Source organism: Macrotis lagotis, chromosome X (genome assembly GCF_037893015.1).
Source record: "Macrotis lagotis isolate mMagLag1 chromosome X, bilby.v1.9.chrom.fasta, whole genome shotgun sequence".
In the NCBI taxonomy this organism is placed as follows: Eukaryota; Metazoa; Chordata; class Mammalia; order Peramelemorphia; family Peramelidae; genus Macrotis; species Macrotis lagotis.
In genome coordinates, this window is record NC_133666.1 from 651,860,144 (window position 1) to 651,886,797 (window position 26,654).

Here is a 26,654-nt window from a genome sequence, read left to right on the forward strand (position 1 = left end):
TTTGACTTCAAATCAAATTTAATAAATAACGGCGAGGGCTATTGAAGGCAGTTTTCACTTCACAGTGTGGTCCTTGGGGGAGGGTTGGAGTCTGGCCCTCAGGAACAGCTCAGGGGGTAAAACAAATGTGCTTCATGACAAATGGACCTGGGGGGGGGGGCAGAAGAAGCCATGGCCCCTGCCTAACCTTCAGGAGCCCACTGATTTGTAAACAACAGAAATATAAATAAATGGGAAAGGAGGGGATGGGGAAGAGAGAGAGAGAGAAAAAAAAGGAGAATAAAGCCCTCCAGCCATTCTGCAGAAAACAAAATCAAGGCTGGGAGGAAACATGGGCATGGACAAGTGCCCTCTATATTGCCAGGGGGGGAGGAGGTTGTCTCCTTCCCAAGAGCCCTCAGCGATTCGATGATCAAGCTGTGGCTGCTGCTTGCTTTATGCAAGCCAAGAGGCTGGACACTTCCACGTGGCCCCCACCCCCTGCAGTCTGGCCCAGGCAGAGCCTTTGGGGGGGGTCCTCGCTCCTGTGTTCTCGGGGCCTGGTGGACGCTCTGGGAGGTGAGGTCGTATGACCAGGGCCAATAGCCCCTGTGACACAAGGGTGGTGGAAGGAGCAGGGAGTGTAAAGTGCTGCTTGACCTGAAATGGAGGGGGGCTGACAGGAGTCCCAAAGGGCCCAAACACAGTCAAGAGGTATATGGCTCCAAGTCCGGCCCCTGTCCCACCCTGCCCCCCACATTATTTGGCACCATGAGCAGCGGCTGGCCATCCTGCTGTCCTCTCTCCACATGCCCCGGGGAGGTCCTTCTCCGGAAGGGAATGCCTTTCCCTCTGCCCAAGCCTTGATGCTGACCAAGTCAGGAGCTGCCATCAGGCTGGGGGAAGATTGCTGGTGGAGGGGGCTGGGCCAGGTCCCACTCACCCCCAAAGCTGACCTTTTCTAAAGGTCCTTGGGGGGGGGGTCCCTTCTCCAGGTGGGGCTGGCAGTCTCAGCAGACCCCTCCCAGGGGGCTTGTCCTTACAGTGGCAGAGTCATCCAAGAGGCCGACATGTCCGCTGCCAGCAACGGAAGTCCAGGGAGGGGCCAGGAGGCTCGAGGCCTCCTCCTTCCCACTCCTAGGGGCTGTCCTCGAGCACCCCCTCTACTCTGCCCAGGGAGCGGCTACCAGGTTTCAAGGAGAGCTGAGGGGCGTGGGACCCTGTCAAGCACTGTTTCAGGGAACCTTCTCTGCCCCAAGCCTGATATGAGGCTGGGTCTGGAAAGGTTGGTCACCAAGGGCCCGGCAGGCCCTGAACTCCTCATCCCCTCAGTTCCACCTTCCCAAATGGAGGAGCTGACCAAGGCCTGGGAGGAGCAGGATGGAGGTGGGAGTGGGAGGGCTCTGACAGAGGCAATAGCAGGACAGGCCTGACATGGGCAGAAGGGGGAAGAGAAGTTGTCAGCCAGAGCCCTACAGTCTGAAAACAGTGACGCGTTAACAGAGAGGAATCTCGGTGCACACACCTGCCCCCAGATTAACAAATCAACAGGTCATCACGTTACAGCTGTCAGAAGAGAAGAGAAAGAGAATTATTTTCATTTTAAAAGGAACCACCCCCACCCACCTGCCAAAAAGAGATGCTGAGTCTCCTCCCATTTGTGGGGCCCAGGTATCCAGGCCACAACTGCCCCTGTGGCAGGGACAGTCATCCTGCCACCCACAGACTAGCCACCGGGCCCTCCTTCCACTCAGGGTGAGCTCTAGGAGACCAAGGTGGACCTCGAAATTCTACCCAGGGCCCTGCCGGCTTCTTGCCCTCTGCCTCTCCTTTCCATGAACTAGGTGAATGGAGAATGGATTGGCCTGTGCTGAGGATGGGTAGGAGAGAGCCTTCTTTGGGGGCACTGGGGCAGGGGATGCTTACTGTGACAAGGGCTCAGGGTGCAGCCCAGGGGCCGGGCAGGCAGGGTGGGCGGCCAGGAAAGGATTGACATCCCCGATGCCAAGGAGTCCAAAATCTGTGACCGACAGAGCCACCTGGGCAGGGGCCACAGCTTCCTCCGGGTCTCTGTCCAAATCCACATGGCTGGAGATGAGAGGCAGCTCCTCCCCAGGAAGTGCCGCAGGCAAAGCCAAGTCCACAGCCAGCCGCCCAGCAGGGGCCGGCTCTGGCTCTGCCTTGTCTACCGCAGGCAACTGATAGAAGCCAACATTAGCTGGGGTGAGGGACCGCTGGGGCAGAGGGATGCCCGAGGGCTCCTCGGCTGGATCCAAAGAACAGTTGGCTTCTGAGGGGGTGCTGCACTGGCCGGACTCGCTCAAGCTGCCCAGGCTGCAGACCGCACTCTCCACACTGAGAGGTTCTGGGGGAAGGGAGGGGGAAATAGGTATTGGGTAAAGGAGAGGTGACTCCACTTGTGTACCCTCCCTCCCCTAAGACTTAAATTCCAACACTGAGGAAATGATGTGCGGGTGCAACCAGACTTAACACTTTTGAGTGGTGGGGAACTCACTACCTCACAAAGCAGCCCATTCTATTTTCTCTCTCACTGGCACATCTCCAGAGGAGCAGCATTGCAGAGAGCAAAGAGCCCAGGGCTACAAGTCAGGACACCTAGGTTCTAGTTCCGGCTCTGCCACTGACCACATCTTGGCCTAGGACGGGAGGCAGCGAATCAAGTATGGCCTTTTCAAATGTACCCACAGTAATACAAACTGAGGAGAGGTGAAAGAGAAGAGTGTAAGTGGACAGAAGAAGGCAGCGGGGTTTCCATGGGGTTGGTAGGGAAGGAGCAGACAGGGAACTGCTCACTGGCTCCCCTAGCCCTGGTATAGCCTGGCCCTCTCCTAGGATGTCTGTCCCACCCCAAGGCCCTGAGGACATACCCTCTCACCCAACCTCAGGGCTGGGACTAGAACCCAGGTCTTCTGTCTCCAGCCCCCCCGGGGAGCTACCTGTACTCTCCATCGCCAAGTGGTCCTGGGGGAAGGCTGTGTCCAGGCAGTCAGTGGCAGAGGGAACAGGTGGGGAGCTCTGTGAGCGGCTGGGGCCTTCTACCTCTCCACTGTCTAAGTCGTTGTCTGCAAAATCCCTGCGGGGCAAAGAGGGCACTGTGAGGGCACAGACTAGGTCTCCCCTGAATGCAAGGTGGGCAGTCTGTCATGTGCTCCTCCTCCACCCTCTCCTGGGAATAAAACACCTGGAGGCTATCCGGGGAAGCCCTGGCACCCCCACCCCCTGCTGTAGCTTGGGAAAGGGGGCTAGAGCTGGGGAAACTCCAACCGGGAGCCCAGCACCAAAGGTTCCCTGGGGCCTTCATGACGTTACTGATGATATCGTGAGAAGTTTTTCACGCACGTGGCTCCGGGCTGGACGTACTTCTTCCGGCCGAAGCGGGTCTGCTGGGTGAAGTAATCATAACGATCAGACTTCTTCCACATATAGTAGTACTCCACGCACTCACCCACTGACCGTGTGCGCACCTGGGGTGAAACCACAAAATCAAAGAGTTTAAAAATTCTGCTAGTTCAAATCACAGCTGACTTAGAAATCTTGTTGCCTCTCCTCCAAGCAGATCATCCAGCCTCTGATCCTCACACTATCTCCCTCCCAGAATCGATCCTTGATTTCACTTTGAGACAGCTCCAATTGCTAGGAAATAGTTTTTCTCATGAAGTGCAAATCTGTTTCTGTGATTTCCACTCACTGATGCCAACTCTGCCCTATTGGAGGGTGGGGATGGGGAATAAGGAGAACAAGTCTAATCTTTTTTTTTTTTTTAAGATTTTTGCAAGGCAAATGGGGTTAAGTGGCTTGCCCAAGGCCACACAGCTAGGTAATTATTAAGTGTCTGAGACCGGATTTGAACCCAGGTACTCCTGACTCCAGGGCCGGGGGTGCTTTATCCAATATGCCACCTAGCTGCCCCTAATCTCTTTTCTACCCAACAATTCTTCATATACTTTGAAACTAGTGATGTCACCGGTCTCTTCCCCCCCATCTTTTCTTCTCTAGGTCAAATGTTCTCAGTTTCTTCAATCAAACTATGGATAATGTGCTCTTCTCCCTCTAACACACACAACTGACTGCCCTTTTCTGGAAGCACTTTCACTTATCTATCTATGCCCCTGTCTCTGCCCCACTCTAATATTCCACAAACATGCTTACATATTTGGATTTACTTCCTCCTCCCTACTCTCATTTGGACTCTGTGCCTTGTCTGTCCCCTTCAATTTGACACAACAGCCTGGACTCCGCCCTTGGCTTCCTATGTAGTCACTTAGCCTGTGTACAATCACCTCGTGACCCACTTGTGGTATTATTATGACAACCTGATTTCTATGTTCCAGGGTCATCACCAGTAGGTACTGATGATACTGGCCAATGACACCGATTTAGTTCTCTCTCTCTAAGGTCTGCTACCTTTCTCCCACTCAATTTGACAGGTCCATATAGAAAAGACTAGTGGTTGTTGGTTCACAGAGCAAAGACCTCTCTACAACTCTCCTACCATTGATTCTGGGCCTGGGCAAAGGAAGAAGTGAGAAAGGAGGCCTGAAAAAAGGGAAGGATTCCTTCTATTCTGATCTAGGGAGAAGGAAGAATAAAGAGAAATGTCTTAAGAGTTGACTTATTCCCTAGTTTTTCAGGTGGAGAAGTAGGTCAGGAATGAGTTTCTGTAGTTTCAAGTACCACAATGAACAATGAAGTGACAGGATACATTAGATTAATTAGGTAATTTCACATCTCAAGAGTTCAATATCTCTAGTTTTTAAGGGACTAAGAGGGGCATGTGACCTACATAGTTCTGTCTGGGAAAAGGAAGAGACTGACTTTGGGAACATGGAGAATTCTTAGAAAATTCTGTATGTATCAAACATAACTTAAAATGTCCCAGGAAAAGCAACTTGTGAAGAGGGGTGGGGTTTCCACTCCTAGCCATCTACCCCAGGAGGCAATGGCAAAGAAAAAGGACCGAAATATTAATAGCAGTATCTTTTATGGTACCAAGAACTAGAAACCAAGTGGGCATCCACTGACAGCTGAAAGTCTAAACAAATTATGGCACATTAATGGAATGGAATGTCACTACGCTGTGAGAAATGCAAAATATCACAACTATAAAGAAAATATGGAAAAGCTGCAAAGTAAAGCAAGCAGAACCAGGAAAAAAATAATATACAAATGTAAACAGTATGAGGATAACAACACAATCAAAACTGAATGTCACAAAATTAGAAGAACCAAAGAAATAAAAGGAAAGTCTTCCCCATATCCTGCTACTATTATACATCACATCTTTCAATATGCTGATTAGTTTTACTGAAATTTTTTCCCCTTCCGCTTTAAAATATTCATTATTCCAGGAAATGGAAAGGGAAATAATATGAATGACAGGTGATGAAAAGATCAAAGTTGGTAGTAACACTGTAATTGGAATCAGAACTCTAGACTAGGGGTGGAGTCAAGATGGCGACAAGAGAGGACAGTCTCTAGTTGCTCTGGAGCAAAACTTATAATTAAGGACTCTAACTACATTTTCGAGAGACAGAACCCACAGAGGGATCCAGTGAGGCAATTCTCCAGCCCAAGGTAACCTGGAAAAGAGTGGAAAGGCTTAGCTCCACAGGGTCAGAGGGGTGGCCCACCAAAGGGAAGGAACTTCAGCCTCCCAGAGGAAGCATCCCCAAGGCACTGGGAGCTGAGGCTCACAGCAGTGGGGAAGTTTCCTGACCTTCACCCCGGGGAGCACCAGGCACAACTTGGGGGAACAGTGGGGGACCTCTGCCAGAGCAAGCACATGAAGCCCAGTCCTCAGGGCGCACAGGGAGCAGCATGGCCACCGCAGCCCAGATCCAGGAACCAGAAGCAGGCCTGGTAAGCAGGAGCCCCCAGGGCATGAGCTCCCTGAGCATAGGGAGGGAAGACAGAGAGACTGCACAGCTCTGTCCTCTGTCCCTGGAACAGGACTCTGGGGCTCTGACCACATTCAGATCATGATCACAGTCTAGGCCCGCCCCCACCTCAGCCCTGTGGTAGAGGGGGGCGCTTGTGGTCATTCACAGATCAGGAGGGAAGACAGAGCCTCACACACAGAGATCCTTGTGAGGGTATCCCACTAATACTCAGCAGCTCAGAAGTACCCCAAAACCAGGCACAGGCTGGGTAAATGAGTAAGAAGAGAAAAAAAGAGGAAAACCATTGAGAAATACTTTGCCTGTGATCCCAAGAAGGATCAAAACACTCAATCTGAAGATGAGGAAGTACAAGCTCCTGCATCTAAAGACTCCAAGAAAAACAGAAATTGGGCTCAGGCCATGACAGAGCTCAAAAAAGACTTCGAAAATCAAGTGAGGGAGAAAGAGGAAAAATTGGGAAAAGAAATGATACAGGAAAAACATGAAAATGAAGTCAGCAGCTTAGTCAAGGAAATCCAAAAAAAAAAAAAAAAATGCTGAAGAAAATAGCATGCTAAAAACCAGCGTAGGTCAAATGGATAAAACAATTCAAAAAGTTATTGAGGAGAATGCTTTAAAAGCAGAATTGGCCAGACGGAAAAAGAGATAAGAAAGCTCTCTGAGGAAAACAAATCCTTCAGACAAAGAATAGAACTCAGGGAGACTGCTGATTTTACAAGAAATCAGGACTCAATACTTCCAAACCAAAAGAATGAAAAATTAGAAGAAAATGTGAAACAAACTCATTGAAAAAAAATAATTGATATGGAAAACAGATTTAGGAAAGATAATTTAAAAATTACTGGAATACCTGAAATTCATGACCAGGAAAAGAGCCTTGACATCATTTTCAAAGAATTATTACAGGAAAATTGCCCTGATATCCTAGAAGCAGAGGGTAAAATAGAAATGGAGAGAATCCACCAATCTCCCTGAGAAAGAGATCCAAAAAAAAAAAGAACCCCCAGGAATATTATAGACAAATTCCAGAACTCCCAAGTCAAAGAGAAAATATTACAAGCAGCCAGAAAGACACAATTCAAATATCATGGAGTTTCAGTCAGGATCATACAGGACTTAGCAGCAATTACATTAAGGGTTTGCAGGGATTGAATATAATATTCCGGAAGGCAATAGAGCTTAGAATGCAACCAAGAATCAACTACCCAGCAAAACTGAACGTCCTCTTCCAGGGAAAAAAAATGCACTTTCAATGAACCAGGGGAATTTCAAATGTTCCTATTGGAATGGCCAGAGCTGAACAGAAGGTTTGATCTTCAAATATGGGACTCAGGTGAAACATAGTGAAGGAGAAGAGGAAAATATGAGGGATTTAATGATGATGAACTACATGCATTCCTGTATATAGAAAAATGATACTGATAATACTCATATGAACCTTCTCATTTAATAGGTAGAAGGAGCTTATATAGATGAAGCACAGGAGAAAACTGAATTTGAAGATAAAATATGGTATAAAAATGGAGTCAATAGTAAAAAGGGAAATGTAATGGGAGAAAGAAAAGGAGAGGGAGAATAGACCAAGATATTTCATATAATAAGATTTTTCTTTATTCCAATGAGCTATTGCAATGATACGGAAGGGGGGGAGGCGAGGGGGAAATGAGGGAATCTGCTCTCATCAGAGGTGGCTAGGAGAGGAAACAGCATATATACTCAATGGGATATAGGCATCTGTAGTAAGAAGGAGAGAAGGGGGTCAGGGGGAAGGGGGGAGATGTGTGATGGAGGAGAGGATGGACCATGGGGGGAGAGTGGCCAGATATAACACAATTTCTTTTTTACTTCTTGCAAGAGGCTGGGATTGGATGGCCTATCTGGGACCATAGGGCCAGGTGGATGCTGGGTAAGGGGTGGTATGTGGGCTCGGGGCCTCTTGGCCCCAGGACCAGGGATCTGTCTGCTGCGCCACTCAACTACCCTACAGCAGAGTCAGAGTGAAAGGAGAGAGAAAATATAGTTCATGGTAGTAGAGAAGTATGAATGGAGGGAGTTGCGATCAGCAATTGCAATGGTGAAAAAATATGGAAGTAACTTTTGCGATGGACTTATCCTAAAGAATGTGATCCATCTGCGACAGAACTAATGGTGTTGGAATAGAGACTGAAGCACATTTTTTATTATTATTATTTTCTTGGGGGTGTTGCAGGGCAAATGGGACTGGGTGGCCTGCCTGGGGCCGCACAGCTGGGTGATTGTTGGGTGTCTGAGGCCAGATTTGGACCTGGGTGCTCCTGGCTAAAGGGCCAATGATCTGTCTGCCACTCAGCCACCCCTACTATTTTTATTACTATTTTATTTTATTTTGAGTCTTTTTTTTTTGTAGGGCAACAGGGTTGGGGTGGCTTGCGTGGAGTCACACAGCTGGGTGATTGTTGGGTGTCTGGGGCCGGATTTGGGCTTGGGTGCGCCTGGCTCCAGGGCCGGTGCTCTGTCCACTGCGCCACCTGGCCATACCTACAATTATTATTATTATTATTATTATTATTTTTTAATTTTAATTTTTCCTCTCCCCTTTATTGCTTATGCAGGTCTATATTTTCTTGAAGGGAGGGGTATTATGTTTACTCTTAAACAAGAATATTTTAGTAATATATGAAAAAAATTATTTGTACAAAATAAGAATAAATAAAATGCTTCAAAAAAATGTTAAAAAAAAAAAGAACTCCAGACTGAGGCAATCTCTCCTGCCAGCTGGGGCCAGCTCCCAACTCAAGTTTAATAGTTTTTAACCTGAATTTTATCAACTTAAAAAAAAACTTTTGATAACGATTTCAATATAATTATTTCCTTTCTCACCCTTTGCATTTTATGTATTTAAAAGTATTTTTTTCTGAAAAAGGATCCAGCAGACCTGCTGCCAAAGGGGTCTGGATACACAAAAGGTGAAAAGCCTTGAAAGTCAGTGACACATCCAGGATCTCATAGTCAGGATCTTCTAGTATGAGGCTAGTCTTCTAGACACTATTAAACTGCTGCCTTTCAAAAATGAGCTATCAATATACATATTACAACTTTCTATAACAGTAAATTCATTTTTATAGCTTAAAAACAAAAACAAAACCCGAACAATGCAAAACACACAGGAGCTAAATTTTGGCTCTCAGCTTAGGGAATCCTGTTTTCTTGACCTTAGATTTCATACCTCTCTATTGAGGACTTGAGAGCCTCTTCTCTAGTCCCTGAATGATCTGCCCAGTCAAGACTGCCATTCTAGTTCTAGGTTCTCTTCCAGGGCTGACTTCCTGTTTAACTGTAGATTTGGAAAGGAACTGAGAAGCCACTGAGGGCCAATCCAACCCATACCTGAACAGATGTCCTCTCTACAATGTCCTTAGTGCAGATTCAGCTGTTGGAACACAGTAAGGGGGAAGCTTCCCAAGGCAGGTCATCTCACTTTGGAATAGTTATAATTCTTAGGACAATTTTTGTCCTCTGAGACTGAATAAATCCAAATCCTCTTTCCATACCATAACTAAAGGCACCCCTATCTAGACATCTCCCTCTCCCCTTTTTCTTTCCACTGATCTTCCTTTTACATGGAGCTGAAGCTTCCGGCTTCTCCATCCTCTTCACCCAGTCTGCTCTGCTCTGGGAGTTCTGCCTATTTTTTTTCCCACCTTTTTTTTTTAGGTTCCTGTAAGGCAGTGGGGGGGGTTAAGTAACTTGCCCAAGATCACACAACTAGGTAATTATTAAGTGTCTAAGGCCAAATTTGAACTCAGGTCCTCCTGACTTCAGGGCTGGTGCTCTATTCACTGCACCACCTAGCTGCCCCTGTTCTGCCTGTTGTTAATGCTCTAATATGGTGCTCTGAACTGAATGTTCCAGAGAGCTAGAGTATTATCAGGAATGTCACCTCCTTTTCTATGTCATCTACCAAATCAGGATCAAAATGGCAATCCTATATTAGGGCTTCAGACAGAACACAACAGTGAAATAAGAGATGAGAAGCAATTTATAAACCTCAAGATTAGTTATTCTTATTTCCAACATACTGTTGCTCTTAATGAAGCTTAAGAGGTATAGGATTAGAGATTTAATGTGGGAAATAGACTATCCCTGCTCTGTTTCAATTTTATAGATGAAGTCTGAGATCTAGAGGTGAAAAATCTTGTCTCATATCAGTGTAAAAGAACTTATTCTTTACCCTTATTCTATTGTTGAGTTGCTCTGTCCCCCTGCTGACTAATCAATCTCTTGCTTCAGCTTCCTTTCCCTGAAGTTTGTAACTTTTGGCTAATCTTAGAGTCACTGATAAAAATGTAAAGCAACAGTGAGTACCCTGTTTACAATTCTATGGCAAACTGTAACTAAATTGTAACTAAAAAGACTTTTTATCTCCTCAGTATGAAAGGGAAAATTCAAACAGCTCAGTCCTAGTCTTACCTATAATGAAGTCAGCAATAGAGCCTCCCTTATTCTTTCAAGTATAAGAGGCCCCCTCCTTTTTTTTTTTTTTTTTTTTTTTTTAGTTTTTGCAAAGCAATGGGGTTAAGTGGCTTGCACAAGGCCACACAGCTAGGTCATTATTAAGTGTCTGACAACTCAGGTACTCCTGACTCCAGGGCTGGTGCTTTATCCACTGCACCACCTAGCTGCCCTCCCCTTTTTTAAAGCTTTTTTTCCCCGCTGCCCCCTAGAGGAGGTCCTTTTAACCTTTCTTCTAATCCTAGATTCCTTCAAGACTATTTAGTACCTTGGCCTGTTCATTTCCAGGTTCTTTGACTTTCCCATCCACTGTGCCCTCAAGAAACCCTACTCTTATCATTCACAAATTTCCTTTTACCTCTCAATTTTCCAATCACCTTAACTTCTAACTTCTAGCCCAATCCTGGCTTTCTCCTGAAGACAGCACATTCTTTTCTATATTCAATGCTAGTTGCTTCTTCAATATCAAAATAAATAATCTGGAAATGGTTGGTATTTTCCTCATTCCCCATTGCCAGCCTCAAACCTTTTGTCACCATCACTGGGCAAGCCTCCCCTTTGAAGTTTGTATCTTCTGCCCAAGGTGGAGGTTGCTATCACATGCCTAGCTCCACGGCAATGACCAGCACTTGGCTCAATATTCTCCACTCCTGTCCCTGTGCTTATCCTTGGTGACCTCAAGATCCACACTGATGATCCCTTTGATACTTTTGGCCTCATCATCACCCAAAACTGTCTCATTTCCAAGACTGAACTTATTGTTCAAAGAAGAATCTTCTTTGGTTGTAAATTCCTGGCCCTAAAATTCCCATCACCCAACTCTTCTTTACTGTAATCTCTGACCCTTCAATCCTTCCCAGTTCTTTCAGTTCATCATCCTTTCCTTAGTCTTGACATTTTAAGCTCATCTGTTTAGTCCAATAATTTCTCTATCCTTGAATTCCTTGTCCTCTGATATTTCATCTACTGCCTTATCCCCAAACCTGAGTCATTCCTGTCATCTGAACTCTGCTAGAGGGAGTCACAAAACCATGAGAAATAAATCTAATACAAATTTATTTTATTTAGGATCCAATGAACCCTCACCACAAGTCTTTCTTTTCACCTTAGACTGACTCCTTCTCATGGAGTCCAAAGTTTCTTTCCTTTATTGACTTCACACACTTCCTTTACAGATGATTTCTTCTCTCATCTTCCCCTATACACCGCAATACCTTGTCTTCAGTAACCTAGCTTCTACACCAATAGCTTACCTTTAACTATTTATATGCTTAAAACTTCCCCTTACTCTTCCCAACCCCTCCATCTACAGCCCTGGCAATCTTCTCTTCCCTGTATCTAAGATCCCAGAGGCTACCAGCACCAGTTATCTCCACTTTCCCACCCTCTCTTCATTCCACCATCCCTTATGGCTGGCAATTCTGACCTCCACAGCTTTATACAAATTATTTTCTCCTGAAGATTATTAAGAAGCTGCCCCTCAACATTCATTTTTATAAAGTTTACTCCCGCCCCCCATCTCTATCAGTAATCTGATAGAGGTTATCTATGCCCATTCATCAAATCTGTAATACAGTGATACAATAATCCCACATCTCTATCTTTCATTTTCTTCCAAGGCTCAGTTCAGGGGCTGCTTCCCCCTTACCTCCCTCATGCCATGATTCAGGTCATTTGTGTTGCTTTTTCTTCACTAAACTATAAATCCCTCCTAGGGCTGAGCCTGTGTTCTTTTTCATTTCTGTGCCCAGTAGAAAGCAAGAACTTGAAACATGTCTGTGCAATTCTAAATCATATACCTTGTTTGCCTGGATCAGGTGGAAATTTTTCCCATGGACCCTGAAGCCGTGTTCAAAATTCCTACATTCTTCATCGCTCCATGCACACAGCTCATCTATAATGAGAATAGAGTAGGTGAGGGGTGAGGAGGCTCCCAGGGGCTGAGCAGGCCAGGGGGCCACAGACGGGCTGCTCACCTCGGATCACTTTCACATTGAACCGGAGCCTCCGAAGCGCCTCTTCCACATTGAAGTTGCATTTCACCAACTCATACAGGGCCTAGAGACAGCAGAGAAGACCATGGCTGAGTCTCCCCTCCCCCAGCCCATACCTCTAGAACCCCAAGTTAAACCAAGTTACTATCCTCAAAGCCAAATTCCTAGGGTAATGGCCACAAAGAGTCTGAAATTAGAATCAAGTAGTTTCAGGGATCTGCCTTTTGCCTTTAGTGGTCAGGGAGAAAATCTGGGTAGGTACAAATTATAGAGCTGACCTGCTGAAAATAACAGCCAGGGTCTTGGCTCCAAATCGGTAACTCATTTTCTTATTAATCTCGACAAAGTTATGGTCTTGTGGTTGGGACCCAGGTACTAAAGAAAGTATCCTGAGTTAGGTACGAAAAGGAATTATAGAATCAGACACTCAAAGGGATCCTACAAACTAGTTGGTTATCCCTCTCCTGGTTCACTATTACAAAAGGAAACCAAAGTCCTTCAAGAACTGGAAAAAAATCTAATCTAATCATACAGGTAGGATATAGGTCAAAAAAAGAATCTAGGCAACCTCTCTTTGACGTGTCACAGAGACAGAGATGCAACAACTTTGCTGTGGGCACCATCAAAGCCTCTTATTCAGCTCAGACTCAGAACCTTAGTACTCAAAACACAAGGCCATCAGCAATGTACCAAAGAAGTCAGGCTGTGTATACCTTCCAGGCTGCAATGCTATGGGCTCTATCAGAAGAGTAGTATGGTTTGGTGAGAGCCTTGGTTGTCTTTTGTGATGCCAAAACACAGGATAGGGCGAGGCCCCATACTCACCAACCTTCTTAAAACTCACTATGTGTCACATATCTTGAAAGCCCTCGAGCCTTTTATGAACTAGTTCACATTTACAGTCTGTCCTAACTTTGCAGAGGAAATTAATGCTCAACTCATTTACTCCCAACTATAAAAACAAAGACAGATAAGACTTAAGAGGGATCTAGTTCAAGACAAAAACTGAAGCCCAAAGAGTCCATGAATCACAGAGGGTTACTTATGTAAAAGAGCTAGATTCAAATCCAGACCTGAGCATCACAAAGCCTAGTTCTAAACTAGGCTAAAGGGATCTTTCCAGCAATGGGGGAATACCTCCCCCCGGCTCACCTGCTCATTGTCTTTCACAGTTATGCCAACAGGAATCTGAGAAGTGGCCATCTCATCCCACTGCCGGTTCACTGCCCGGTACAGAAACTCTTCTACTTCTCCTTCAGGAAGGACATTGGGATCCCATAGCAGTTGGTCTTCTTTCTCATAGACTGAGGAAGAGAAGAGAGGGAAGAGACAACGCTGAAAAGATGATAGCTCTTGCCCTATCAGTCCTAAATAGGACAGGGCTGCAGGGGTCAAGGGTCATAACAAGGAGGGGATTGTGCTGGAAAGTTTCAGGTAATTTCCTTCCTACAATCACCAGCATCACTCTGGGTGTTTCCAGCACTATTTAAAAAAAAAAAATTTTTTTTTAGGTTTTTGCAAGGCAAATGGGGTTAAGTGGCTTGCCCAAGGCACACAGCTAAGTAATTATTAAGTGTCTGAGACTGAATTTGAACCCGGGTACTCCTGACTCCAAGGCCGGTGCTTTATCCACTACGCCACCTAGCCGCCCCTGCCAGCACTATTTAGCAGGAATTTTTTTGACACTTCATACAACTAGGCTATACCAAACCTTTACAATGGCTCACTTCATATCTCACTTGGATATTCAAGGCATTATCATCAGCCTATAGCTTCCCTCTCTTTCCAGCCTCATGTGCATTGCATTCCAGGCAATTTAAATATGTTGAACACATCTTGGATTTAACTACCATCCTACTTTTGTTCCTGTCATTCTATATGCTTAGAATAGTTTCACATCCTGAAAAGGTCTATATACTTTATTCAAAAGAAACAGGATAGAAAATAGGAAGGCAGAGTGCCATCAAATATTAAGATGTACTCCTATTTTTTTCTTTGATTTTTAAAAACTTATTTAAGGCAATGAGTTAAGTGACTCGCCCAAGGTCACACAGCTAAGTATTAAGTGTTGGAGGCTAGATTTGAACTCAGGTCCTCCTGACTCCAGGATTAGTGTTCTATCCACTGCGCCACCTAGCTGCCCCAAGATGTACTCTTATGAAAAGATCTAGAGAAGTGGGGAGAAGGTACATGTGGAAAGAAGAAAGGGACTCTAAAGGCCAGGGTAACTTAGTAAACCACATCAGAACCCAGGGCCCATCTTCTGCTCTCAGTGTCTCCTTTTAAGCTCAGGCCCTGCAGGATGGGGAAGAAGTGAGTCACCCCTGAGGAATCCATATCCTGCTAGCCAACTCTTGGTTTCTGGAATAGATGGCCTCCACTGATTGCCTGAAGTCTCAAGCTGGTGGGCAGATGGATCACCCTAATCCCCACAGAGGGCATTTGCTGCTTCAAAAGCCAGGGTTGTCAATGTCTCTAGGAGGGTCTGACTGAAATCAGCTTAATGGGAATATGGGAGAAATCTATTTTCAGATCTACAGAACCCTAACTCCAACTGGAAGGACACATTCCTTTGTGACCTTTATACCTGAAATAGCTCAGAAGGGGAGAACAAATGAGGCTTTCAGAACCCAAGCATGTGTTCAGGCCAAAGCAGAGGAAAAAGACATGAGAGACACCAACCCAGAAAGAGATACAGAAGAGGAATCTCAGAAGCTAACTAACTTAATCCAAGCCTGGTAGTCATCTAAACTTTATTTAAAGACTTCCAGTGAAGGGAAATATACTAATATTTCAGCAGAGATCAGTTTGAGATCTCTGTTAGGAAGTTTTCCCTGACTTAAAATATACCTCTTTGTAAGCTTCCACCCATTATTCCTAGATTTAGACTTTGGAGCTAAGCAAAACCAGGCTGTTCACCTCTTCCACAAAACACTATTTTACATACTTACAATGTAACCCATCTATTTTATCTTTTCTTGGTGAAATGTTCCTGACTAATCTTCATATGCCATGACCTCTGGGTTCTTTTTTCTTCTTCTGTTTTTTGTTAAGTGACTTACCTGAGGTCACACAGCTAGACAAATATTGTCTGAGGTTGGATTTAAACTCAAGTCCTCCTGACTGCAAGGCTGGGACTCTATCCACTGGACCACTGAGCTGCCAGGGGGTCAACAATTCTAGCAGGTCTCACACTTACCTCTTAGAGGGATGAGGCCCAAGGAATACATGAGTCCCTGCCTTGACTCTTGGACAGATCAAGACTGGATGTTGGCTCTGCCAGTGAGCACATACCTCCCCCCCCTCCACTTCCATCTCTTCCTGAGTGATTGATAATCAAATCTACATTATCTTTGGCACTACAAAGGGTGTAAGACAACCTACTGCCTTATGGCTCTACTCAATCTCACTGTTTTTTCAAACTGTAAGTTGATCAGACTGAAGTTCCCAAACCACCATTTCCTGCTCCCTGTTACTCCTGCAGGTTGGTCCCTGGCCTGCTCTTCTTCCCCAGCCTTTCAGTGTTCCATTGAACTTTCTGGAACTGCTGTTCTATTGTTAACCCATGGCCCTTTCTAAAAAAACAATTCCTCAGAAATAACTATATAATGTAAATTTACTCATATGTTGTGGGTATTCCTTCCAACAAAATACTAGTTCCTAGAGAACCAGAAATAGTTCATTTTTAATTTGTAGCCTCACATCACACCTGGAACCCAGTAGCTGCCATAAATATCTAAAATTAAACCAACTCTCTTCAGCTAATTAAGGTCCTTCCTCAATGTGGTCACTAGAAGAAAGCTGGATTCCAGAAAACATCCCAGATATGGTCTCATGCAAAGGGTAAGAAGGGTCTCCTTTTGTCTGTGTCCAGACTAGCAGCACTTCATAAAAATGACACTGACCTGGCCCAGGACCTCTTTGGCTTCCTTCATTACTGCAGTCTAAGTCGGTCCAGGTTAGTGAGCACCATGATGGGTAGTAAAGTGTCTGTCTATGCCAAGTCAGAGGTTCCCCATTTTATTTTTTTTAGTTTTTGCAAGGCAAATGGGGTTAAGTGGCTTGTCCAAGGCCACACAGCTAGTAATTATTAAGTGTCTGAGGCCAGATTTGAACTCAGGTACTCCTGACTCCAGGGCCAGTGCTCTATCCACTGCTCCACCTAGGTGCCCCAAGGCTCCCCATTTTAGACCTGGAAAAGGTGAATTTCTAAAGTTAAGGGAGGTGGTTCAGATCTGTGAGTTCATCAGAGGATGGAGGCTGACTGGCACCTTGTAAAACTTCAGAATCTCAGTTGCTGGAGATACTAAGGAAGAAGAGGACTAAATGCACATTGCCCTCTAGCCCAGGCCAGCTTTTCTCTATCCACAAGGGAACATGCCACCCATCCTGTCTTCCTTTTTGCCTTGGACCTGTGATGGCATACCTGTAAGAAAACTCTCGATATCAATGCAGAGAGAAACAACTATTCTCCTCCTTAATCTGAGAGGGAGTGATAAATTTAACTTGTCTCTAAGGTCAGACTCAGCAACTGGCAGATAGAACTTGAACTCAGGGCTTCATAACTCCTTGACCAGATTTCCATCTTTTTCAATGCTGCTTCTCAGGTTATCACTATTATACTTCATTCTATGAGATGTGACTCAATCTTCTAGTCTGATGAATTCTAGTTGTATGTGGTGTTACTATATGAACTGTTTTTTTTTCTTTTTTTCAAGGCAATGGGGTTATGTGACTTGCCCAAGGTCACACAGCTAGGTTAATTATTAAGTGTCTGAGGCCGGATTTGAACTCAGGTACTCCTGACTCCAGGGCCGGTGCTCTATCCACTGTGACACCTAGCTGTCCCTGAACTGTGTTTCCAAGTCACCTGATAAAAATGTTCAACAGCACAGGGCCAAGCACTCACCCCAGGGCACGCCAATAAAGACTTCTCTAAGCTGACATCAGACTATTCATTGTCATTCTTCTCCACCTGATTCCCCTCCACATCCTGGGCAGTCTAGCACATGGGTCTTTGTGATATCCCTCACTCAGTCTCCTGTCTCTGAGCCTCATCATTTCAACTTTCCAAGTTTTTCTGAAACCATGCTGCTCATCATTTCCTATATCACAGTAACATTCCATCACAATCATATACCACAACTTGTTCAGTCATTCCTCAATTGATGGGCATCCCTCCAATGTCAGCTCAAGCAGTGGTAGTGATGGATTAAAAGGTATTTGTAGGGGCGGCTAGGTGGCACAGTGGATAGAACACCGGCCCTGGAGTCAGGAGTACCTGAGTTCAAATCCGGCCTCAGACACTTAATAATTACCTAGCTGTGTGGCCTTGGGCAAGCCACTTAACCTCACTGCCTCGCAAAAACTAAAAAAAAAATATATATATATATATATTTGTAGCCCTTTGGGCATAATTCCAAATTGTTCTCCAGAAAGGATCCAACTGTGTCTTATTGTTCCAATTTATGATGTGCTCTTGATGAAACTATGCTGATCACTGCTTCATTTTCTAAAGGTTCATTAAACATCCTTTTATTAAATTTCTGAATCTTGCTAACTTGTAAGAAGTTCTTATCTTAGTTAAAACAAGAAATGAGCATCCATGACAATTATAGTTGCTATTATCCTATCCACTTTAAACAGCAGTCTTATATTTTTCTTTTAACCTTCTCTTTCCCCATAAATAGCTTTAAAAACACTTTTTAAATGTATTATCTTTTTAAGCCAACTTCAGCTTGTTACTTTAGGGTCATTGATTCTTACAGAACTATTCCTATTTTTGTATTCACCCTCCATTACCCTACTCTTACTTCCATCTTCTCATCTCTTAAAATCCAAGTTGATGGGGAAGAACCAAGTCAAGAGGGTAGAGTGAAATGTCCCAGCAAACTTCCCACCCAAAACCTCTGCTACAAAATGACCACAGAAAACACCAAACAGAAGTCTGGAGTAGAAAAACTTTTTTTTTAAGGTTTTTTGCAAGGTAAATGGGGTTAAGTGGCTTGTAGTGTCTGAGACCGGATTTGAACCCAGGTACTCCTGACTCCAGGGCCGGTGCTTTATCCACTGTGCCACCTAGCTGCCCCCTAGAAAAACATTAAAAAAGACATGGACTCATTTCCCCGGCCCAGGACCACTTAGGAAAGCAGAAAACAGGTCTGAGGACACTGGGGGGGGGGGGGGGGCTGGCAAAAAGGGTAGCATGGTGGTGGGTTAATAGCAGAACCCCAGAACAGTGAGGAGATCCAACACCTGGTCAGAAAGAGATCCCAGGTCAGGATCCCTTTGCTAGGTATGGGTGCAGGACTAGAAGCTGTTTGGCAACAACTTCACCTGTGACCAATTCCAGATCCCAATTCCAAGGCAGAGAGTAGTCCCAGTCAATCACTATTGTTAGGGAGTAGGAGTCCTTTCTGGCTAAGGACCGAAGTGCAGATCAGGAGGGCAGTGACTAGCTTCTTCTAGGTCATACCACAGGAAGCACCAAAGACTAGTGAGCTAAGAAAGCATAGTGACAGAAAAGATAAAAGCTCGGGCCAGTCATCCCCCTCCAAGAGGTGAAAAGAGCCCAAGACACAAATTCTGATGAGAATGGTATGGAAAATATCTACAAGTAAAGCCTCAAGAAAAAAATACAGAATGGACATAAGCCCAACAAGAATTCATAGATGAGCTAATGAAAGTGATAAAAGAGGAAAAAAGATTTAAAAAATCAAATAAGAGTGGTAAAAGAAAAATTGGGAAAATGAGAGTGATGTCAGAAAATTATGAAGAGTTTTAAATATCTGGTAAAAGAGGGGGCAAACTAGGTGTTACAGTGGATGGAGTAATGGCCCTGGAGTCAGGAGGGCTCAAGTTCAAATATGGCCTCAGACACTTAATAATTATTTAGCTGTGAGACCTTAGCCAAGTCACTTAACTCGATTGCCTTGCAAAAACAAACAAAAAAAGAATTTCGTAAAAGAGGCATAATTGTTTAATGAAAATGACTTCTTAAAAAACAGAAATGGTCAAAATGGTAAAGAGTTACAAAACTTTACTAAAGAAAACTTCCTAAGAATTAGTAGGAGAGAATGAATTTATGAGACATGAAGACACAATAAAACAATGTCAAAAGACTGAAAAAAATAGAAGAAAATATGAAACATCTTATGAAAAATAACTGATCTGGAAAAGTAATCAAGGAGAGACAGCTTAAGAATGACTAAATTGGGGTGGCTAGGTGGCATAGTGGATAAAGCACTGGCCCTGGAGTCAGGAGTACCTGGGTTCAAATCCGGTCTCAGACACTTAATAATTACCTAGCTGTGTGGCCTTGGGCAAGCCACTTACCCCCATTTGCCTTGCAAAAAAAAAAATGACTAAACTATCTGAAAGCTATGATCAAAAAAGAGTCTAGGCATCATATTTCAAGAAATTGTGGCAAACTACCAAGATTTCTTACAGTCAAAGAGTAAAGTAGAAACTAAAAGAATCTACTGATCGTCTCCTACAAGAATGCCCAAATGAAAACTCCCAGGAATAAACCCAAATTCCAAGGCCAAGCAGCAAGAAAGAACTATTCAACCTGGGGTGGCTAAATCACCTGCCCTGGAGTCAGGAGTACCTGGGTTCAAATCCAGTTTCAGACACTTAATAATAACCTAGCTGTGTGGCCTTGGGCAAGCCACTTAATCCCATTTGCCTTGCAAAAAAAAAAAAAAAGAAAAAGAAAAAAAAAGAAAGAACTATTCAAAAACCACAGTAAAGATCAAATAAGATTTAGAAGGCACCACAATAAAGGAATAGAGGGCATGGAATAATCTGGAAGGCAAAGGAGCTAGTATTACATCTAAGAATAATCTAGGGGGCGGCTAGGTGGCACAGTGGATAAAGCACTGGCCCTGGAATCAGGAGTACCTGAGTTCAAATCCGGTCTCAGACACTTAATAATTACCTAGCTGTGTGGCCTTGGGCAAGCCACTTACCCCCATTCACCTTGCAAAAAAAAAAAAAGAATAATCTACTCAGCAAAACTGAGTGTAATCCTACAGGGAGAAAAGCTGATATTTCATGAAATAGAGAACTTTTAGGCATTCCTGATGAAAAGGCCAGAGATGAATAAAAATCTGATATTCAAAAACAAGACTCAAGTGAAGCATAAAAAGAGAAATATGAGTGAGAAATCATAAGGGAATTAATGAAGTTAATCTGTTTACATTCCTATATGAAAATATGATACATGTAGCTTTAGCATCATTGGGACAATTAGGAACAGTCTACTGTTCATAGATGGGTGTGCATCTATTATGTTGGGATAATCTCAAAAGAAGAATGGAAGGGTGGGGAAAGCAGGATGCAGTGAGAGAAGAGAGGAAAAAAGGGGAAAATTATCTCACAAAAAAGGTGTCAAAGAAGTTTTTACAATGGGGGATAAGGGGAGGAGTGTAGGCAACACTTGAACCTCACTTTCATCTAAACTGGGTTCAAGAAGGGAAGAAAGTATAAACACATGGATTTAGAAATTCATCTTTCTCAACAGAGAAATAGGAGGGAAGGCTAAGAGAAGGACTGAAATAGAGAGGGGGGAAAAGCATTGATAAGAGGGAGGGTAGATTAAAAGAGACAATAATTAGACAAAAACTTTTGAGGAAGGGATAGGGTTAAAAAAAAGGACAAATAGAAGCAAAGAGGATGCAATTATACTTGTAATCATGAACAGGGTGAATTCACCCACAAAATGCAAGAGGATAGTAGAATGGATTAGAAACCACTTACAATATTTTGTTTACAAGAGACAAACTTGACATAAAAAGACACAAAAAGTTAAAATTAAGAGCCTAAAGTAAACTCTATTATGTTTCTGATGAAGTTAAAAAGGCACAAGTTGCAATTATGATCTCAAATAAAGCAAAAGAAAAAATAGACTTTCATTTGGCTAAAAGGTATCATAAATAAATCAATATCAATACTGAACAAATATTCACCAAATGGCATAACACCTAAATTATTGAAGAAAAAGTTAAATGAATTACAGTAAAAAATATTAACTATACTAGTGGGAAAACTTTGAAACTACAGAGCAATAAAATTACATGCAATAGAGAATTTTTGAAAATATAGATTAAATAATCTAATCCTAAAGAATAAGTGAGTCAAAGACTCACTGAAACAATATTTCATTCAAGGTAATAATGAGACAATATACCAAAATTTGTACCATGCAGCCATAGTTATACTCATGGAAAAATTTATGTCTATAAACACCTTTATCATTTAAAGAGAAAAAGAGTAAATCAATAAATTGGTCATGCAAATTAGGAAAATGAAAGAAAAAAATCTCCAATTAAATACAAAATAAAAATCTTGAAAATCAAAGGAGAGATTAATAAAACTTTAAGTACCCCCCCCAAAAAAACCTAGAGCCAGTTATTTTTAAAAATAACAAATATGGGGCAGCTAGGTGGTGCAATGGATAGAGCACTGGCCCTGGAGTCAAATCCAGCCTGGGACACTTAATAATTACCTAGCTGTGTAGCTTTGGGTAAGCCACTTAACCCCATTGTCTTACAAAAAACCCTTAAAAAAAATCCAAAAAAACCCCCCACTAAATACATCATTGACTTATTTGACTAAAATAAAAAAGAAAACCAAATTACAAGTATAAAAATGAAAAGGGTGAATGCATGACTAATGAAGATGAAATTAAAGCAATTATTTAGGAGCTATTTTGTACAACTCTGCAAATAAAACAGAATCTTAATGAAATGGATGAATATTTACAAAAATATCAATTGCCCAGGTTAACAAATACATCACCCTTTATTACAAAAAGGTCTAAATATGTACCCATTTCGAGTTTGGATTATAGGGTGAGATTTTGGTCTATGCCTAATTTCTTCTAAACTACTTTCTAGCATTCCTGCAAATTTTCATCAGATAGTGTCCTATGCTATTGTCCTCATTTGCCTCTATATTATGTACCTTATCTCTTTTGTTGATCAACCTCTCTTAATGATTCAGTAACAAATTGTTTTGATGATTACAACTTTAAAATATATTTTGAGATCCGCTAGATACTGTTAGTAAATTGGGGGAGCATGAGAAAAAAACCTACCTGTCAAATCTATAGATCTGGGAAGATTTCATGGCCAAACAAGAGAGGTTAAATGGTAAAGGAAAATGGATAATTCTGATTACATGAAGTTACAAAGGTTTTATAAGAACAAAATCCATGCACACAAAATTAGAAGAAAAGCAGGAATCGGGGAAAACTTTTTTTGTGGCAGGAAGGTTCCATTTTTCAAAGTTGTAGAGAAACAAGCCAATTTTATAAAAATAGAAGTTTTTCACCAATTGACAAATGGTCAAAGTACAAGAACAGGCAGTTTTCAGTGGAAGAAAGCAAAGCTATCAACATATAAAAAAGTTCAAAATCATTAATAGAGAAATATAAAGTGAAAATCATCCTGAGGTAACACCTTATATTTATCAGAATAGCTAATATGATAGAAATGGAAAATGACAAGTGTCAGTGGGAATGTGAGAAAATAGGCATCTATTGTAATGGTACTGTGAACTAATCCAACCATTCTGTTAGTTCCCTTTTTTTCTCCCCCTCCCTTCCTCCGTTCTCCCCCACCCTTTCATACTTGAGAGATTAGATGTTTTTTAAGTTAACTTAGTATGTGTGTAAGTTAACTTTAAGCCAAGTCTGATAAGAAGATTCAGGTGTTTCTTATCCCCTCCCTTCTTCCCCTCTATTACCACAGGTATTTTTGTACCTCTTAGTGCAATGAGATTTACCCCATTCAATCCCCTCCCTCCTCCTGTCTCCTTCCTGTCCCCCTTTTTAAGGAGGTGTTTTCAAATCATTCTGAGTCAAAGAAAATACTGATTATTCATCACTTCTAGCTAAATACATTCTAGCTAGTAGTTACAATTCTTGAGAGTTATTAGAGTCTTTCTCCCAAGTAGGTTTATAGCCAGTTTCATCCCATTGGATAGCAGTCTCATGGATAAGTCATGAGTGTCCATCACTTCTGGCTAGGTATATTCTCTCTGTTAAAATTTACAATTCTAAGGGTGGCTAGGTGGCGTAGTGGATAAAGCACCAGCCTTGGAGTCAGGAGTACCTGGGTTCAAATCCGGTCTCAGACACTTAGTAATTACCTAGCTGTGTGGCCTTGGGCAAGCCACTTAACCCCATTTGCCTTGCAAAAAAAACTAAAAAAACAAAACAACAACAACAAAAAGTTACAATTCTGAAGTTATGAGAATCTTTTTCCCATGCTAGGAGATAGCCAGTTCCAGCTTACTAGATAGCAGTTTTTTTTTCTTTACCTCTTTTTTTTTTAACTTTTCCATGTGTCTCTTGAACCTCCCGTTTGATGTCCAAATTTTCTATTTAGCTCTGGTCTTTTCATCAGGAATTTTTGGAATTCTTCCATTTCGTTAAATGTCCATCTTTCCCCCTAATCCAACCATTCTGGAGAACAATTTGGTTCTACCTAAAAGACTATAAAACTATGTATACTCTTTGACCTGAAAATGCTAATAGTAGATATATATATATATTTTCCAAGGAGATCATAGAAAAAGGAAAAGGACTTATATGTATGTGTAAATATATACAATACATACAATAAACATATACAAAATGTATTAAAAATATTTATAACAGTTCTTTTTGTTATGGCATAGAAATGGAAACTGAAGAGGATGACCATCAATTAGGGAATGGTTGAACAAGTTGTGGTATGACTGAAGGAATACTATTATGTTGTAATAAATAATGGAAGAGGTTTCAGAAAAATCTAATTTATATGAGATGATACAAAATGAACTGAGAAGAACCAAAAGAAAACTCTACACAGTAATGACAATATTATAAATATAAGCAACTATAAGACTTAGTAACTTTGATCAATATAATGATCTACAACTTCTAAAGATGTATAATAAAAAAATACTATCACTTCCAGATAAAAAAGTCTATTTGTCCCTTTCTAACCTTTATTTTTCTTCACCTTTTTCTTCCCCAAAAGTAAGAGGAAAAGATTTTGGAATTGAAAATAAGAATTAAAACAAAAATAACCCCAAGTTGGTAGAAGAGTTCTTTGGGCACCCACCATCTTCTCTTTAGAAAGTTTCCTTTTGTGCCCCTCATCGGAATTGTTTCTCTTTGAGTGTTTGGATTCTTCCATACTTCTTCCCTTCTGGTGGAATTCTCTAAATTTAAGTTCAAAGAATCTTTCCTCTGAATCTTTTCTCAAATTCTAGAAGAGGGTTCTCCAAAATGTGGCCTACCTGTGGATTTAGTAAATGCTTTAATAAACAAAGCCAAGCTACTGCAAAGCTCTCACTAAATCAAAATATTTTGTCTACTGTTTCAATAAAAACTTTTAAAAAATAAGTTTGGACAGCCCTTTTCTAGAATACTTATCAGACTATTCCCAACTTTCATCTTCTCTATCATGAAATCTAAGATGGAGTGGTTGGTGCACTACCAGGCTCTCAGCATTTCTACCTCAGTTCCTCTTTTTTTGGTGGTACTCTTCATCTGGTTTTTTTAAATTTATTTTTATTAAAGATATTATTTTAGTTTTACAATCCCCCCATCTTACTCCCCCCCTCCATGGAAAGCAATCTGTCAGTCTTTACTTTGTTTCCATGTTGTACACTGATCCAAATTGAGTGTGATGAGAGAGAAATCATATCCCCAAGGAAGAGACAAAAAGTCTAAGAAATAACAAGATCTGACAATAAGATATCTGTTATTTTCCCCCTAAATTAAAGGGAATAGTCCAGTAATCTTCATCTGACAGCCTTATAAGGTTTTAGTCACATCCTGCTTATATTCTCCAGAAAGACTTAAGATTTCTCTATCATTTTCTGGTCACCAAAGATCTACCTCTGTATTTTTCAGCATAGAGTCACCAACCCCGCCCCCCCTCAGGACTTAAACCTTTCACTACATAGTGCCTCTAGATGGATAAGGACAGCCAATTACAGCTTCCTCTCAGAAATTCCAGTTCTCTCCTCTTAAGATTAAGGGAGTACAGCTGTTTCTTAGATCAAAAGTGATTAATGTCCTGTGCAACACAAGTAGGGATGCCCCCTCTGAAACTTTAGATCTTTTTTGTTCTTTATTTTCACACTGATATCTTCCATGATTCTTCCATCTTTTCTTTATATTCTCTTCTAATATTCCAAGGGGGAGACCAGCTTATATTTTGAGCAGATATATTTGTGCCAAGAGTTACCTGGCCATCACAGAAAGACAGACACCACCTATTCTACAAAGGTCACTGAAAAAATCAGTAGTTTTTTCATTCTTGCTGGAAGGGAGGCACTCCATATTTTGGTCATTCTTGAAATAGCTCTCCTAGTAAAAAAAGCTATGGTAAATTGCTTGTAGATGGTTCAACTTCTGATCTGTCAATCTCCTCCTCACCTAGTAATCACCTAGACAGTCATATTTAACTTTTCTTCCCTTACCTTACTAAACTTTTGTCTTCTTACCATCCTAGTGCCACAATGTGATGTAATATAGCATTGAACTTGGATTAGGAACAATTGGGTTCAAATCCTGTCTCAAACTCTGTAGCTGTGTGACCCTGGGGAAAGCCTTAGGCTCAGTTTCTTCATCTGTAAAATGGGATTGACAACAAATGTTTACTTCAGAGGGTTATGTATTAAGTAAGCTAAAGTATGTAAAACACTCTTCAAAATTAAAAATGCTATATATTCTCCCCATATTATGCATAACACAAACTAAATGCACTCAATTCTCCACTAATTAATTTAGCAATACTGGCAATACCTATCTATTCACCATATAACAGGTCAAAATAATGAAATAACAGTTCACTTTTATGACTAGTAAGTTTTCAACCTGATGATGTGCATTAAAGACTTTCATTCTCAGGCCTAAAATCTCTATTCCCTAAACCTTAAGGAGAGAGAGAGATCACTTGGGAAAAAAAAAAGATCTCACTGGGCATCCCATCTACCAATGCTGTTGTTCATCTAGGTATTCAACCCCAGGTTTATAGATTTTCACTTTAAAATGCTTTTGTCTCCCTAAAGATTGATTTAAAAAACAGTAAAAGAGCACATTGATTATGCTAGTAATCTCTCTCTTCCTAATAAAAGAATACTGTCATTTCATTTTTGTATTTATTACCATTATTTGCTTTAAAACATATATGAAGGGGTTACTGAATTATGATGCACTGTGTTACACCTGGAAAACAACCTGGAAAAGACAGGGAGCCAAGAGGGC

General features: G+C 42.1%; 1 protein-coding gene across 9 annotated transcripts in view; it reads right to left on the reverse strand.

Moving 5' to 3' along the window:
* The window catches only part of MIER2 (MIER family member 2), a 45,899-nt gene continuing 19,245 nt past the window's right edge, over positions 1 to 26,654 (reverse strand). For 8 of the 9 annotated variants that reach the window (XM_074204914.1, XM_074204911.1, XM_074204912.1 and 5 more), the window contains 7 exons: positions 13,538 to 13,689; positions 12,368 to 12,449; positions 12,191 to 12,285; positions 3,340 to 3,464; positions 2,937 to 3,073; positions 1,906 to 2,344; positions 1 to 1,545 (listed from right to left, as the gene is read on the reverse strand). In XM_074204914.1, the coding sequence (XP_074061015.1) occupies positions 1,524 to 1,545; positions 1,906 to 2,344; positions 2,937 to 3,073; positions 3,340 to 3,464; positions 12,191 to 12,285; positions 12,368 to 12,449; positions 13,538 to 13,689 (1,052 nt within the window). In that variant the 3' untranslated portion in view covers positions 1 to 1,523. The remainder of the gene's footprint in view (positions 1,546 to 1,905; positions 2,345 to 2,936; positions 3,074 to 3,339; positions 3,465 to 12,190; positions 12,286 to 12,367; positions 12,450 to 13,537; positions 13,690 to 26,654) is intronic. The other variant, XM_074204910.1, reaches the window with a different exon arrangement.